The sequence below is a fragment of the Salvia splendens genome, chromosome 4, assembly GCF_004379255.2.
Source record: "Salvia splendens isolate huo1 chromosome 4, SspV2, whole genome shotgun sequence".
In the NCBI taxonomy this organism is placed as follows: Eukaryota; Viridiplantae; Streptophyta; class Magnoliopsida; order Lamiales; family Lamiaceae; genus Salvia; species Salvia splendens.
This window is the reverse complement of record NC_056035.1, coordinates 15,129,007-15,138,444: the sequence shown is the minus strand read 5'-3', so window position 1 is coordinate 15,138,444 and position 9,438 is coordinate 15,129,007. Positions and strand designations below refer to the sequence as shown.

Sequence of the window (9,438 nt, the reverse complement as noted above, 5' to 3'; positions counted from 1 at the left end):
TATTTTGACATGTTCAAACGAGAAAAACTCGAACATCCTTATTCTAAAAAAATTGCATGTCTAGATTTCATATTTTGAAAAGTCAGCAACTCAGCGAATTTAATCTCAATCACAAATTTTAAAAGGTTAGCGAATTTGATCTATTTTTCTAAAATCTCTCAATTTTGGACATAGGTTTGGTGACTTTGGCTTATAGTAAGAGACTACATTGAATAGTCTTCCGTTAAATTCTAATATGGAGTCTACAACACCATTTTATCTACGAAAAACTTGACTCAAAATCTATTTCCAGACAAGCATATGGAAAATTTCCAACAAATACACATGTTCAGAAACAAATTTTGTTACGGTAAGAAAGGGAAAAATGTTACAAAATACAAAAACCGGCAAGAAGGACATCCAGTCAGCGACGGACGAACACCCCACCCATGCTCTTCTTATTCTACAGAGTAACATCCGATACAACAACAAAGATGCGACACAGCCGCTCGTTTCTTCTATTACCACCTTTATTAAGTGAAGAAACCACCATCTGTCCACTAGAGGTCATCGATCCAGTCACCATATATCTTGCTAATCTTATCTGGGCCTTTCCATTTCTGATTAGGTCTCAGTCCACTTCTCTGTATCGTGCTGGACAGTCTCTGGGGCCGGATTCCCATATGATAGCCTTCGGTGTGAGGAAGAGCTGCAATGAAACTATCAGCTGGTGTTCTCACCGGTTGTTTGGCATCGGGAGTTGACAGATTTTTAGCTTCCAAGTCAGTTGGCCCGCCACTGTAGTTGTGTAGTTCTGTTTTTCACAAGAATTTGTAGCTTATCAGAGAAAAAACATTGTGAAGCAAGAATAAAAGTAAACAGCACAAGCACGAAACCATTAATCACAGCGTTATCAAAACTTTTGTGAAACCAGCACATTAGCATTCAAAATCGAGATTTTTATTCGAGATGGTACATAAAACTGTAACGGTCTTTTATATGGTTAAAACAGCAAGCTCGACCAAATAAAGGAATGTGTAATGATATCCTTTTCCCTATTGATGCTATAGCTTCTAAATGCAACAGAGATAAAACGCATTCAAAAATTGCAACATAACGAAGCGCTATACCTGCAACACCATGAGCAAAGTGGCATTTGCTTCCAAAAGGGCAGTATCCAGTAAGCTCCCATTTGTTACAAATCCTCGTTTTCCAATTCGAAGGCTTCAAGGTTGGTCCACTCACACTGCCTCCATATCCACTGCCACCACCATTGCCATTGGCATTGGCATTGCCACTGCCAGGGCCCAAGCTTATAGCCACACTTTCTCGGGCCTTGGACTGCTCATCATGAAGGAAAGTGCAGTTCTCCCCATAAGGACATCCTTCCTCAGTGTAGAACTTCTTGCAGTGCCTTCCTTTATAAGACCTCTGCGTCTCATCACTGACCCCAACAATCGGGATCTGAAACTCCTCCCTCGGTTCAGATGAAGATCCTCGTTCCTCCTCATGTGCGGCCACAATTTCTTGCCAATTATCAGGTGGCTTTCTGAGCTCCTCAACACTGTGCGCGAAATTACAATTGGTGACATACGGACAAGTCCCAGCCCGGAATTTGCAACACATTTTAGTTTTGTAAAACATCTTTCCAATGGCCTTCGACCTGCTAGAAGCTGCCCCGTCTCCCGTATTGGAACCCCTTGATCTCTTACTCGGTGGCTCACTTCCTGCACGAGCCCCATCGTAGCTCGAGTTTGAATTGGTGTCAAAAGAGGCTTCTCCATTCCACATCCCATAGTCATCCTCCGTGGCCCAAACTGCTTGATCGGATTCCCAACTCTCATTGACAGGATTCCGAGAGCTCCCAGATAGAACATGAACCACATCGCCACTAGATACTCGATTCTCACGACGATAAGCCATTTCCAAGAAAATCAAAAACAAATATATCCCCAAATGAATGAATTAACTTACATCAACAAATGCTATATCGAAACCCTAACCTTTCTTGGAACCAAACAAGAGAATTATTGCTAATCAAATTGAAACACTAAAGAAACCCTAATCTTACATTCCTTTGCACAAAATTGGATAAAAAATACAAACTTTAGCTAGAAACTGCAGGAAATCTTTTAAACTACTCTAATTTGATTACCTCTATATCAAGATGAAAGTGTAACTATGAGGATTTCTCACCAAAATTGAAAGTGGTGTCGAGATCTTGGATGCGGAAGGCTGAAGCTACAAATATGAAGAAGTAGTTGGTTGTGTAGAATGTAGATAGTAGATCGTGAGTTTTTTCAGGTAAGTTTATTGAGTAGTTAAAGATTTGATCAGACAGTTGGACGAACTAACTGGGGAACTAATCAGACAAATTTGATGAAACTGCACACAATTCCCCTCTCATAAATTCTGATACGAAACATGGAAATGTTAGAGATAGAAATGATTTATCTAGACTTATCTGTACTTGGAGATAGAAATGATTTATCTAAACTTATCTATCTACTACCATAATCCGCGTAAACTTTATGATTCATATCGCTTCTCTCTTATCTGGAAACAAATTGTTTGACGATTCATCCATCTTTATCTCTCTCTTATCTACACTTATTTGGTCACTAGGTATAGTGTGTTAATATATAGAGTAATGTGTACAATCTATCTAGACTTATTTGGACTTGATTGACTACAAGTATGGTGCAATAATCCATACAATTTACAATCCATCCCTCTCCCTCTCCCTCTCCCTCTCCCAACACATTGCATCAAACAAAACTACAAAATAGTACTACTAACAGCATATTCAAATTTTACAGTGACAAGAACCAAAATAGTGCATGACAAACGGCCTAATTACAAACTACACTCTTGTAATGCCTAAAGGGGTGTTCGGTTTGCAAGATTGTATCCCGAGATTAAATATGTAATGTGCTTGACTCATGAGATTCAATCCCACAACTCAATCCTAGATGGATAATTATGAGATAATTAACCAATCTCGGGATTATATCTTGATATTATTTTATCTAGGAAACCAAACACCACCAAAGTAGATAAAAAATGACGAAAATAGTCTTGCTTCTTGGTTAACCGCCACAATTCAAAAAGCATGATATATCAACGACGACATTTCGACCTTGGTTAGTGACCTAGTCGGTGACACAAAGTACATTTTTATTAATAATGTACATATGTCGTGACCAAGTACTAATGTAACACTCCTACTGCTCAATATTTTCTAATATGCAAAGATAAATTAAAAGTACAGATAAAGTTTTTTTCGTATATACTTCATAGATGAGTTTTAAGTAAGTCGATGTAATTGGAGTTACTGGATTTGAATCGTGACTTTCAGTCACATAAGATAAAGTTGTTTGTTTATTCAAGTAGCACTAGCGTTTGAGGCGGGATATTAATGTTTCAATACGCTTTCTATCCCACAAAAGTATACACATTTAGTTGGACACAAGTTTAAAACGATCGACCTTTTTGTCCTGAGAAATTATAAACGATTCCAAACTTTAGGATTTTTCTAGTTGGTTTTTAGAATTGAAAAATAAATTTAAATTTTACCAAAATTTATATTTTCTGGTAATTTATCCATAATTGAGTGACATTTGTCAACCGTTTTTAAAACTATATTTATATAGTAAAAAATCATTTAAAAAGAAAAAAAGTAGAGTAGCATTGGGACATTATGTTTGATCAGAATATGTTTATTTTCCTTGTACCGTTGTACGTGTAGTGAAAGTCTACTACTCCGTATATATCGAAACGTGGCATTATGAATTGAAAAATTAATTTAACAAGTGTTCATTGTTTCCATTTTTGTGAAATATGAAAAATTAAGAAATTTAAATGTTATGAGAAACTGGCATAAACTAATTCACACTCATAATATTAATTGAAAAAGTTAAAACAAGAATACTCATAATATTAATTGAAAAAAATTAAAACAAGAATAAAGTGAAAATTTCACATATTTTAGATTTCAAAACAAAAAATTTAGATTTTGTATTTATATTTATTTCCTGGGATACAGCTTTAATTCCCTACGTTACCTTGTTTTGTGTCCCCAATATCACGGTTATGAATCCTGAGTTACGAGTGATGTTTCATCAACAATATCAATAGCTAATCTGAGTGTTTCCTAGTTCTCTTTGTTCTTGTTCTTGTTCTTGTTCTTGAGATGCCTACTCTTATAAGAAGAGAAAAGCCTCCACCACTTGAGTTTCCAAATGCTTGTGATCACAGAGCATATTGATCCTACATCGTTTCCCTTCTTCGCGCATTGCTTCCCTTCCACGTTCACAGCAACCTATCAGAGTCGACAGAGAACAGATATTAAGCATCATCTGGTGATAAATGTTATGCATACATACAGTGATACAGAAACTCACATTCGGTATGAACTTCATTCCAACGGTCATCTCGCCCTTTGTAAGTGTCGTCTTCAAGCATCACATTAAAGGGGGCAGGGAGGATTTCTGCCAGCCCTTTGTAGTTCCCCTCCACAATAATTCCTTTGATGAAGATTCTGCAAACAAGAATATGATACTTATCTAACTAACTAGACGAAACATCATAGAAAACTAGCATGCGAGAAAGTGAAACTTGCATGGTTTCACCAACAAAGTCGTCATCACTGAAACGCTCCTCTTTCACAATCCTGAGTTTCAGATGGCTCAGACTCTCCAGCTCGATTCTGGCAGCTCGAACACAAGCTTTTCATTCCAGTAGAATTTTCCCAGATTTCCTGCAAAAGTCAAATGGTGTTAATAACACAGTCGATTTATGAAGAGGGAGAAGTCTATCTCTAAGAAAACCTGATGATGTCTTGCTTGTGAATACTTGACTACCACATTCAACAATAACATGGTAACCGGGGTGTCCTGTTAACATACCATATCCAAAACGTTAATAGAGAGAGGGATAAAGAGAGTATTTGTCGAACTGTGTGAAGTTAAGGAGATTGTAGTACCAAGAATATGGGTGCGATCGATGCCTTTGGCACTAACAAGAAGCACTTCAAGAATTGCACCTTTCATTTGATCTAGAACTGCCTGGCTATTCTCATTATTCATAGAAGCAGAAGTAGAGCTTATCTAAATGTAATTTCAATACCTGTTGCATTGAGAGGTTACAAGAAGCTAAACACTGCATGTGTTGTCTATTAAATGCCAGCAGTAATTACGTAAACTTCAGTTTAATAAACTCCATTATTATGGTCAGTTACGAATATCAACATGAACCAAAGAACAAAGCACAGATACATATATTTTAGTAATACGAGGATAACGTATAATCATCTCGAATCCATATCGCACAGCACTGAACAATAACAACGAACAATCTCAAAACCAATGTGAAAAGATGTAGCGAAGCAGTACACCTAAGCTTTAAAATATACAAATGCAGAGACTGCTAGCAGTTGTAACCCAGTATTGGCCATTGAGTTCTGACCTGATAAAAATCAAGATAATTCCAACAGATCATGGAGTCTTAGTTGATTTTCCAATGCAGCCTCTCAAAACATAATTTCAGTTCAAACAAAACTTATTAAATCATTCAAGGCTACCATCATCTTATGCTATGGAATCGAGACCAGCCCGAACTCAAATAGAAACACCATTTCCATTATTCTACTTGAAATCATAGCTATGGCTATGAACTAAAAAAATGTTTCTTTTGTACTTTACAACTAAAAAGCTGAATATGTAAGAAATTTTCATCTGTCATCAGGTTAGGAGAACATACAATCTGTATGACCACAGTATCTGTATAAGATTTAGTTCATAGCACTATAACCCACAACTTTCTTAAGCGATTTGGTGTCCATCATATTTCTCAACTTCTCAACTTCCTTCCATCTACCCTGGTCTGCGTACAAATTCGAGAGAATGATGTAGTAGCTAGAATTCGTTGGGTCCAAACTGATCAGTTTCTTGGCAACATCTTCCAAGATTCCGTTAGGTCCATGAGAGTTTCTGCATCCAGCAAGAAGAGATCCCCATATCCGTTTATCGGGTTCCATTGGCATATTATTAACAAATTCAAGAGCCTCCTCAATACTTCCTCGACGGCTAAGCATATCCACCATGCAAGCATAATGTGCAAGATTTGGCTTGATACCGTACATGGCTTCCATCCCATTGAACCAGTTCCAACCTTCATACTCCAACCCACAGTGACTGCAGGCAGAGAGAACTGATACGAAAACAACATCATTAGGCGTTATTCCATTACATAGCATATTTGAGAAACACTCAAGAACCAGCTCTCCGCAGCCATTAACCGCGTAGCCATTTATCATTGAACTCCAACATATAAAATCTTTGGTGGTATTTTCATCAAAAATAGCCTCAGCTTTCCCTATTTCCCCAAATTTGCAATACAAATCAATCAATGCAGATGTCAAATATGCATTGGCTGAATATCCATATTTTATTATCTGTGCATGCATCGTTTGGGCTATCTCCAGAGCTTCAAGTGAGCTACAAGCCAGCAATAAACTAACGTAAGTGAAATAATTAGGATTCTGTTCAGCCAATTGCATCTCTCTTAGTATGCCAAATGCCATATAAGGTTGTGCACTTTGAGCATAAACTGAAGCCATAGTGCTCCAAGCAATAACATCTTTCCATTTAAGATGATCAAACACATTCCTGGCTGACTCAATATCGCCAAATTTAGCATAGAGTTGAAGAAGTTCAGTCACCAAAGGAACATTTGAAGTAAATCCCATTTTTAATACAAGACTATGAAATCCATGCCTGCAATAATTCTCGTCCAACTGTTTATATGCTCCAAATACTTCTTGGATGATACGTTCATCCACATTTTGAACACAGCAAGCAAGCAATTCCAGGAAGATCTTCAAGGCTTTCCGGGGCCTCTCATTTTCAACACAACCCCGTATTATGATTCTCCAAGAAATGACATCCTTGTTCTGCATATGCTCAAAAACATCTATGGCTGCCTCCAAATGCCTGCATTTGGAGTACATATCCAGAATCGAATTGAGAAGAACGATATGATTGTCAAATGACCTTTTGATGGAATAACCATGAATTTCTCTCCCTAGCCATAATGCACCTAACTCGGCACAGGCAGGGAGTACACTCGAAAACGTTACAGGATTTGGTTCCACACCTGTTAAAACCATTTCTTTTAATAACTTAAAGGATTCCAAATACTCCCCATTGCTCACAACTGCAGAAACCATTGCACTGCACAAAACCAAATCTCTTTTAGGTGTCTGATCAAATATTTTCCACGCACTCGGCATATCCCAAGTAGAGTAGATGCCAACAAGAGCAGTAGCAACAGCTACCTGCGACTCAATCAACCCCATTTTCATAGAGTAAGCATGAATCCCAGACGTCAAATCTTTCGATCCAAGCGATCCAGCAGCCTTTAAGACACTTAATACCGTCACAAAGTTCGGCCTTTTCTCATTGAATAGCATCAATTTGAACACATCTACAGCCTCCCGGGACCGATTTTCCCGAACCAAACTCGAGATTCTCGATGTCCATGATTTTATGATATCGTTTTGTTCAAAATAGTCGAATGCGTCTACCAAATTGGGGCGCTGTCTGTATGCAGGTTTGTGGGCGTTGTAGTTTGTTGAGCTCTGACGAGGTGGGCGTATGTTAGTGATTTTATCGAACACTTGGTGGGCACTTCGTGGTCGGATCACATTAGACATGTGCCCTCAGAAAAAAATACAAAGGTTGTATAACTTCTTCTCCGTGAAGCGAGAGAGATGTTGGGAAAGAGATCAACGAAGATAGGGTGGCGGTGCAGCGGCTTCAAGATTATTGTGGCGGGTAAGAAAAGCTTGAATTTGCGCAACATGTACCCGTTAGGTCAAACGACGTCGTTTTATCTGAACATATATACTCGTACAATTTTTCACGGAATTATTAATATCGTGATTACAATGTAAGGCCCAGTTACATATTCAAACTGTGTTGTAAGGCCCATTAACTGTAGGTCCAGAAAAAACAAAAAAAAAATCTTATTTTGACTTTTGTTTAATCATAGTCACGTTGATCTGAGCCTATTTTGAGATTGATTCACTTCCTTCTTGCATGAACTTATATTTCTCGCAAACTTGGTTGACTTCTTACTTTTATATTTTACTCATTTTAAAAAATTGTAGATAGTCAACATTGAATACTATCTACAGCTCTAATTTATTTTGTTTTTGGAATTGCAACTTATACACACCTCACACACTCTGAGTTGCCTTGTTAGTGTTTGTAGTTTTAATTCCTTTTTTTTTCATTTGCAGTGAATGAAAATAGTATATTGGTGTGTTCATCACTTTTGTATCTCTTTCATTACTAGTTTATATCTACAAAGCTTGAATTTGCGCAACATGTACCCGTTAGGTCAAACGACGTCGTTTTATCTGAACATATATACTCGTACAATTTTTCACGGAATTATTAATATCGTGATTACAATGTAAGGCCCAGTTACATATTCAAACTGTGTTGTAAGGCCCATTAACTGTAGGTCCAGAAAAAACAAAAAAAAAATCTTATTTTGACTTTTGTTTAATCATAGTCACGTTGATCTGAGCCTATTTTGAGATTGATTCACTTCCTTCTTGCATGAACTTATATTTCTCGCAAACTTGGTTGACTTCTTACTTTTATATTTTACTCATTTTAAAAAATTGTAGATAGTCAACATTGAATACTATCTACAGCTCTAATTTATTTTGTTTTTGGAATTGCAACTTATACACACCTCACACACTCTGAGTTGCCTTGTTAGTGTTTGTAGTTTTAATTCCTTTTTTTTTCATTTGCAGTGAATGAAAATAGTATATTGGTGTGTTCATCACTTTTGTATCTCTTTCATTACTAGTTTATATCTACAAAGCTTGAATTTGCGCAACATGTACCCGTTAGGTCAAACGACGTCGTTTTATCTGAACATATATACTCGTACAATTTTTCACGGAATTATTAATATCGTGATTACAATGTAAGGCCCAGTTACATATTCAAACTGTGTTGTAAGGCCCATTAACTGTAGGTCCAGAAAAAACAAAAAAAAAATCTTATTTTGACTTTTGTTTAATCATAGTCACGTTGATCTGAGCCTATTTTGAGATTGATTCACTTCCTTCTTGCATGAACTTATATTTCTCGCAAACTTGGTTGACTTCTTACTTTTATATTTTACTCATTTTAAAAAATTGTAGATAGTCAACATTGAATACTATCTACAGCTCTAATTTATTTTGTTTTTGGAATTGCAACTTATACACACCTCACACACTCTGAGTTGCCTTGTTAGTGTTTGTAGTTTTAATTCCTTTTTTTTTCATTTGCAGTGAATGAAAATAGTATATTGGTGTGTTCATCACTTTTGTATCTCTTTCATTACTAGTTTATATCTACAAAGCTTGAATTTGCGCAACATGTACCCGTTAGG

At 36.9% G+C, this 9,438-nt stretch overlaps 2 protein-coding genes across 4 annotated transcripts; both read right to left on the bottom strand.

Moving 5' to 3' along the window:
* Positions 1-253: 253 nt before the first annotated feature.
* LOC121801179 (zinc finger CCCH domain-containing protein 12-like) lies at positions 254-2,591 on the bottom strand. Its single transcript, XM_042200626.1, has 2 exons — positions 1,110-2,591; positions 254-793 (listed from the first exon to the last, which is right to left on the bottom strand). The coding sequence occupies exons 1-2, from the start codon at positions 1,900-1,902 to the stop codon at positions 540-542; spliced, it is 1,047 nt and encodes a 348-aa protein (XP_042056560.1). The 5' UTR covers positions 1,903-2,591; the 3' UTR covers positions 254-539.
* A 1,945-nt stretch (positions 2,592-4,536) lies between these two features.
* Positions 4,537-7,866, bottom strand: LOC121798019 (putative pentatricopeptide repeat-containing protein At3g01580). Of its 3 annotated transcripts, none has more exons than XM_042196836.1 (4): positions 5,446-7,866; positions 4,964-5,106; positions 4,809-4,874; positions 4,537-4,738 (listed from the first exon to the last, which is right to left on the bottom strand). In XM_042196836.1, the coding sequence occupies exon 1, from the start codon at positions 7,691-7,693 to the stop codon at positions 5,771-5,773; it is 1,923 nt and encodes a 640-aa protein (XP_042052770.1). In that variant the 5' UTR covers positions 7,694-7,866; the 3' UTR covers positions 4,537-4,738; positions 4,809-4,874; positions 4,964-5,106; positions 5,446-5,770. The 3 variants fall into 3 exon arrangements, with proteins under 3 accessions (XP_042052770.1, XP_042052771.1, XP_042052769.1); XM_042196837.1 differs by having other exon boundaries at positions 5,740-7,866; XM_042196835.1 differs by having other exon boundaries at positions 4,964-7,866.
* Positions 7,867-9,438: the final 1,572 nt, after the last annotated feature.

What these genes read in the sequence shown, in the direction of transcription:
- LOC121801179 (XM_042200626.1), bottom strand. Translation starts at nt 1,902, where the DNA reads ATGGCTTATCGTCGTGAGAATCGAGTATCTAGTGGCGATGTGGTTCAT. An exon ending in CTTTGCTCATGGTGTTGCAG is followed by an intron (nt 794 to 1,109) that starts GTATAGCGCTTC and finishes TGTGAAAAACAG; the next exon opens with AACTACACAACTACAGTGGC.
- LOC121798019 (XM_042196835.1), bottom strand. Translation starts at nt 7,693, where the DNA reads ATGTCTAATGTGATCCGACCACGAAGTGCCCACCAAGTGTTCGATAAA.